At 33.6% G+C, this 6873-nt stretch overlaps 2 protein-coding genes across 2 annotated transcripts; one reads left to right on the top strand and one right to left on the bottom strand.

Moving 5' to 3' along the window:
• Nucleotides 1–824: 824 nt before the first annotated feature.
• On the bottom strand, nucleotides 825–1283 carry LOC117106562 (uncharacterized protein K02A2.6-like). Its single transcript, XM_033247946.1, has one exon. It carries the CDS (start codon nucleotides 1281–1283, stop codon nucleotides 825–827), a length of 459 nt encoding a protein of 152 aa, XP_033103837.1.
• Nucleotides 1284–4389: 3106 nt separating this feature from the next.
• On the top strand, nucleotides 4390–6799 carry LOC117106561 (transmembrane protein 26-like). Its single transcript, XM_033247945.1, has 3 exons — nucleotides 4390–4421; nucleotides 4759–4921; nucleotides 5604–6799. The coding sequence occupies exons 1-3, from the start codon at nucleotides 4390–4392 to the stop codon at nucleotides 6213–6215; spliced, it is 807 nt and encodes a 268-aa protein (XP_033103836.1). The 3' UTR covers nucleotides 6216–6799.
• The last annotated feature ends 74 nt before the right edge of the window (nucleotides 6800–6873 follow it).

Raw genomic sequence — 6873 nt, 5'->3', positions numbered from 1 at the left:
GATGTGTATAAGAGACAGGCGTAAGCCACCTTCTTAATCAAGTGGATAGATTTACTGTTAATATTAACAAATCTAAAAATGTTGTATTTAAAAAAGAAGGAAGACTCAGAAAAATTGAAAAATGGTATTACAAGAATCATCAATTACAAATTCAAACCTCATACAATTTAGCTTGCATTAGGATCTGTGTGATTATTGCTGTAACTCATTATCCATTAAACTTCCTTTTCTGCATAAAAGAGTACAGTGTTTCTAATTGTTCTTTAATTACGAATGTCTATTAAAATGTCAATTTCTGTTATCTTTTTTTTATTTATCACTGTTAATTTTTCTTTTAACTTCTGTTATATATTATTAGCAAACTTCATTTTTTTTCCTAATTTATTTATTTACAAATCCAAACGTGTTGGCGGCCTGCTGATGCGTCCACTACGAGATACGTAGTTTGGTTTGGTTACTTCTGGATTGGTTTTTGGGTTGTTCTTTTTTTGTTCTGGAGTAGCAAGTTCTGGTGGTATTGGCATTTTTACTGGTGTAGTTCTTGTGTCGTTTGAGGTATGAGGTGCAACGTCTATTTCTGGTTCGTGAGTGTTTCATTTGTTTGCTGCACTGGTTGCTATTCGCAGGTGCAATTTCTATTTCTGCGATAATTTCGTCCATTGTGTTCCACTACATATGATCGTGGTGAGGTGTGGTGCTGAGTGACTGTTCCTGGGAGCCATTGTTTTGATCCTGGTAGAGGGGTCATTCGGACAGGATCTCCTGGTGTAAGAGCTGGAAGATTTCTTCCTGACATATTGTCGTAGTAGTATCTATGTTTGGCTTTATTGCCTGAACCGTTGTGTAATGTCGGTGGTATTATATGACTTTGGCTGGAGAAGTGATTTTGCTGTTGGTATTAGATTACGGGGCCTTCGTCCCATTAAAAATTGGGCAGGTGATAGGTTACAACAGGCAACAATAGGGATTGTGCGGTAGTCTAGTAAGGCTAGGTCTTTGTCTGTACTTTTCTTCCATAGCCTTTTCACCGTCTGCACTGCTCGCTCTACCTCTCCATTAGATTGAGGATAATATGGCGAGGAGGTGTGATGCTGTGTTTCGTAGTCTTTGCAGAATTTGGCGAATAATGCTGATGAGTATTGCAGACCGTTGTCAGTTCTCAGTATTTCTGGTATGCCATGACGAATAAATTGTGCCTTTAGCTTGTCAACTACTGTAGAGCTGTCTGTCATAGGCAAATGATCAACTTCTATGAACTTTGAATAGTAGTCAATGGTGATCATGTAGCCTTGTTGTTCAAACTCATATTAGGCCTAATGGTTTTGCGACATTATTATCGTTATTTATATATAATGAAATCAGAGACGTACACCCGTCTTGCTTTTGGGAATAGCAGACGTTAAAAGAATACATATTGTGTTTTATTGTTTGATATATATGATGTATTCATGCGCTCAAATAAATTATCGAGCAAATCTCGTTTATAATGCATAACATTGTTTGTCTTCTATTATAATACTTAGCATACAAAATCAGATAGTTTTTTGACGCAGTTCTTCTGAAAGGTGAGTTCGATTTGAAAACGTCATTGGATCAGTTGTTATGACGCAAACAACAATAATAATAGAAATTATATGAATCCAATTTCAATCATCAGTTTAATTCGTATTTCTCTTTTACTACGTCTGGATATTTCTCTCAGTGTTCTTGAATTTCAACCAAACGCTCTTGGATATGCTTTTAATGGAAGTAATAAAATCTTTCATGGTTCGAAGTTTGTTTGTAATCCATGCTACGCTCTGTATTTGGCGGGCGGTAAAGGTGACTAGTGAAGAATTATTTTGGTTGTTTGCATTGCTGTATATGTTGTTTATCGTCGAAGGCATTTTCACATTTGTTGCCAAAAATGAAGGCACACTGTAAGTATCCCTTTGTTCAGTTTAGGTTAATCACATTAAAGATCCTAAAGCCAGACTCCAGATATGACGTTGTACAATCAAGACTATATTTTGATTGAATTATTTAAATAAATAAATAAATATAATAAATAAGGATATATAATTCCGACAGAATAATTGAAAATAATGAAACAACTTCAGTAGTAGACTTTAAGAACACTGATTTTTTATAAACTCGGATATTTCTGCCACTCCTGTGGCCTTCATCAGCGAGAATAAGGAAAACATTATGAATCAATATAATATAGGCTGTCTTATCAAAAAAGAATAATGGTGACAGAGAGCAAATGAGAAATACAATATAAAACTGTAAAATGATTGGTCTATTTATCTATGCATACTGAGTATCTACAATAATAAAGAACGAAGGGTGTTAATTGCAGAGACTAGTCAAATAAACTATCCATTGTATTGGCCAGCACTACACAGATAAGATGGTTATTTCAGAGAAATGGATCATATAGAGATTGTAACTGAGCCAACTGTATGAAGACCTAATAATATAACGTATGCTAGGCCTGTGAATATACCTAGAATAAATGAATGAAGCAATGCAGTAACATAATAATAATAATAATAATAATAATAATAATAATAATAATAATAATAGTAATAATAATAAGAATAATAATCGTAATGATGATAAAAATAATAGTAATAATAATAATCATAATAATAATAATAATATTAATATTAATATTAATAATAATAATAATACAAATAATAATAATAATAATAATAATAATAATAATGAATTTTGAATTTTGAAGAACAAAGTCATTAGAAACCTAGCTCAAAAGTCGAGAAAGGTCATTTCCCGCCATCTAGAAATCAAAATTTTCCCGGGGGAGGATCGTACCCCGGATCCCCTTACCTTTTTGGGAAAAATGTTGACCCCCCATCCCCTAGGTTTTTCCAGATATGCATGATTCATATTAATGGTAGCAATGGATGGCTTTAATTTGGAAAGGGTGGGGGTAGTTTGTTGAACTAACACGACCCGGTACCCCAGTCGGGGAAAAAATGAAATTTGTCGGATTTTTTTTTTTTTAAATTAAAATATACGGTAATACAATTTTCAATCTACTAAGCTTCCAATTTGTCTTTTTTTTAAACAAATAAACAACCCTTATTCACATCTGTCTGATAACAGCCTATTTGTTCACTTTTAAAATTCCATATCATTCAAAAAATCCCAAGACCTAATGAAAATTTAACAAAAAATCCAAAGATATTAAGGTGCTATATGTTGACCCCCATCCCCTAGGTTTTTCCAGATCTGCATGATTCATATTAATGGTAGCAATGGATGGCTTTAATTTGGAAAGGGTGGGGGTAGTTTGTTGAACTAACACGACCCGCTACCACAGTCGGGGGAAAAAATAAAATTTGTCTGATTTTTTTTTTAAATTAAAATGTACGGTAATACAATTTTCAATCTACTAAGCTTCCAATTTGTCTTATTTTTAACAAATAAACAACCCTTATTCACATCTGTCTGATAGCAGCCTATTTGTTCCATATCATTAAAAAAATCCCAAGATCTAATGAAAATTTAACAAAAAATCCAAAGATACCAAGGTGCTATATCATTAAAAAAATCCCAAGATCTAATGAAAATTTAACAAAAAATCCAAAGATACCAAGGTGCCATTAAAAATCCCAAGATCTTGGGATAAATCCCAAGCAGTGGTCACATTGTCCATCGGTCTTTTGGGAAAAATGGCTTAAAATAACGAGCTTCTCATATATTGAAAGGCAAGTATTATAAAGGGGGCTATGCTTAGGAAGAAAATTACATTCAGCCTTAAGATGCGATATTTTGCTGACCTATCTTGAAATGGACGATTCTGTTGTCCTTTTCAGAGAGTGCTGTGCGCATCCGTATCTGCGACTACGTTGTTCGTTTCTGTGAGTAGTTTGTTCGTTTCTGTGAGTGTCTTTTGTTGTCTGATTTTGCTAATATGTTGTACGTTTCTGTGGAAGTCTAACTTTGTCCTTTACAGCGTGTACGTTGTAGGTTTCTGCGAGTAGGCTGTTCATTTCTGCGAGTAGGTTGTTCGTTTCTGCGAGTAGGTTGTTCGTTTCTGTGAGTCGGTTGTACGTTTTTGCGAGTAGGTTGTTCGTTTGAAACTGTATTTTTGGCGGCGATTGCCTTTCATAGTTCAGCGCTTTTATCATTTTTTTGGAAAAGCGCTTTGTAGATGATATCATTATTTATTTATTTATACATTATAACCATCATCAGTTCGTAGAACAACAAACGTAAACTAAAGAAACGAACAGAAAATACTGCTCTCAGCTTATTTTATTTGTAAGATTAATGTTTAATGCCTGATTGAGTATTTGTATTAGTATGGTGATTATGGTTAATATTACACGATACCTAACACTTCTTTTAAATGTTAGTTATTTCAAATTTAAACAAAACATGTCAAATGACATACAAGACAATCAACAAAAGTAGGCCTAATTGCTAAAATTCATTCTGAGTGATGACCTTATAGGACGCGTGTGTCCTATGGCCGACATGGTAGGCTTTGATAATCTTTTTTTTAAAGTGTCACAGTGATTTTCACTCCCCAGTATATGTTAACCCGGGTCAAAATTCGGCTTTCACTGGCCAGTCACTTAGCTTAGAATTTTTAAAAATGAGGAAAAACAAGAATGTTGAAATAAATTTGGGTATGACCCCCACCCCCTCACACACACACACACACACACACACCAAAAGGTGAAAAAAGTAATCCATTCATTTCCATGATGTTTGTAATCCTTTACATATCTACATTTATTACAGGTTTTCACCATGTGTTCTAATCTACATACTCACAGTTATTGCTTGTATTTGGGTCTTGGAATTCAACCTATATTTCCAGCGATTAGAGTACGCTGAAGAAAACGATATTGAGTGTGGAACGCTTGACATAACTTACCGCAACAGTTCAATTTCGTTGAAATATGTAAGAGTTTTTAACAGAAGTTGTATATTGGTAATGACGGGGCTGGCTATTAGAATTTGATAAGAATATAACAAATTGTTTGCGGTTTTAATAACAAAAACAATGTGATTTAGTAATAATGTTTATTTTGACCACCAATTCAAACCAGTTGAAATATGTAAGAGTTTTTAACAAAAGTTGTATATTGGTAATGACGGGGCTTGCTATTAGAATTTAATAAGAATAACAAATTGTTTGCGGTTTTAATAACAAAAACAATGTGATTAGTAATTGTGTTTATATTGAGCACCAATTCGGCTTTTAATCCACTTAAATTGACTATTTCATCTACCAGTCAGAATTATATCTGTATGTAATTGAGTACAAAAAAAATAACAATTTTCAAAGAGTAAATTCTGGTTTCTTTTTCTTTTAATTTCGATATTTAAATGAAATATTAATTTGAGTCACAAATTGATGCATAGGCCTATTTCACTTTATTAGTAAAAAGTTTTGTTTTTTGTTTAAACAGTATTTTGTTTTGTTGTTGTGGTGATTTGTCCACAAAAGAGAGAGAGAAAAAATATAAAGCTACTATTTTATATTGAAAAGAAATCCGGCTGGTATTTTTTTTAAAATAATATATCTGTAAATCAGCGAATCAATAATAATAATCATTCATATTTTTGTTGGGTTTTTTCAGTTGCTTTTGCCGACTGTATTTTTGGATGATCAAGAATGGTCAATGGCATTGCAGCAGGTCTTCGTATTCATTCTCATTATTGGAAGATGGCTTCTACCGAAAGGGCACATGACACGTGATCAGCTATCTGAACTTCTGTTCATCAATATCGGTATGGGTGCTGACATTCTGGAGTTTATTATCGAGGGAATGGAATTGAAAGCGGTTGGATGTTCCGACGATCTTATGGTAGTGATCCTAATCATATGGTCATGGAGTCTAATGCAGTTCACTATCAACTTAACAGTGAATTTAGAACAGGAGGATCGAGATCCCAGTACAGAAGATGCTGAAACCTCGTCTTGGTTAAACCAATGCTCGCATCATGTCTGTTGTAAAACTGGTATGTGGGCTACTATAGTAACAGTGATACTGCAAGATGGTCCTTTTTTTATCATAAGGGTTTATTTAATCTCTGAGTTCAATGCCGTGTCACTGGGAATGCTTTTTTTCACTGCCAAAAATGCACTGATTCTAGTATTGCAATTCTATCGGTTGAAACTTATTCTAAGTGAAAGAGCAAATGTCGCGAATGAGTCTCGATCGGACCCTGAATCTGATATAGGAAATTAAAGCTTTGTCTACACTATTAAATGTTATGTGACTGTGACAAAAAAAATGTGATGTGCCCATATATGGTATGATGACGTCATATCACATATCAAATTTTATCAAAAAAACTTGAACGTGTGACGCTTTTTTGATGAAATTTGATGGTGTAAACAAAGCTTGAAGCAATGATACTTCTAGCATTACATATGACTTGGGTTTCGAGAAATCAATGGGTTTTTGTTTTCTCATCTGATCTCTCGAATTCAAAAGCACAAACAGAATAAGCACGCTAGAAATTAATATTATTAAATTAGGCTGCAGCATATCTTTAACAATTTTGTCCTAGGTCCGTAATGTTCTTAATCAAATCCTTCAGTCCTATTTTGAACATATTTCTTCTTTAAAATCTTCCACTTCTTTCTATCTGATGTTTCCATTTCCTATTATTTCTATGTTCCCAGGTAATCTGTCCACCTTTGTTTCTGTCTTCCTACTTTCTTTTATTTTCTCTCTGCGTCCATCCAGTTTTCTGTTGTTTTACTACCTGCCCTCTGCATATTCACACTTTTTTGACACTACTTCCATTATTCTTTTTGTTTTGGTTCTCCGTCTTATTGTTGCTGATGTTTGTTTTTAACAAGATGCAGTGCTCACTTTGTATTAAAATAAGGTATTAGAT

The sequence above is a fragment of the Anneissia japonica genome, unplaced genomic scaffold (assembly GCF_011630105.1).
Source record: "Anneissia japonica isolate Jap-2015-1 unplaced genomic scaffold, ASM1163010v1 scaffold11144_len554210_cov170, whole genome shotgun sequence".
Taxonomy (NCBI): Eukaryota; Metazoa; Echinodermata; class Crinoidea; order Comatulida; family Comatulidae; genus Anneissia; species Anneissia japonica.
The sequence above is the reverse complement of the archived record's forward strand: the minus strand, read 5'-3'. Positions and strand labels throughout refer to the sequence as shown.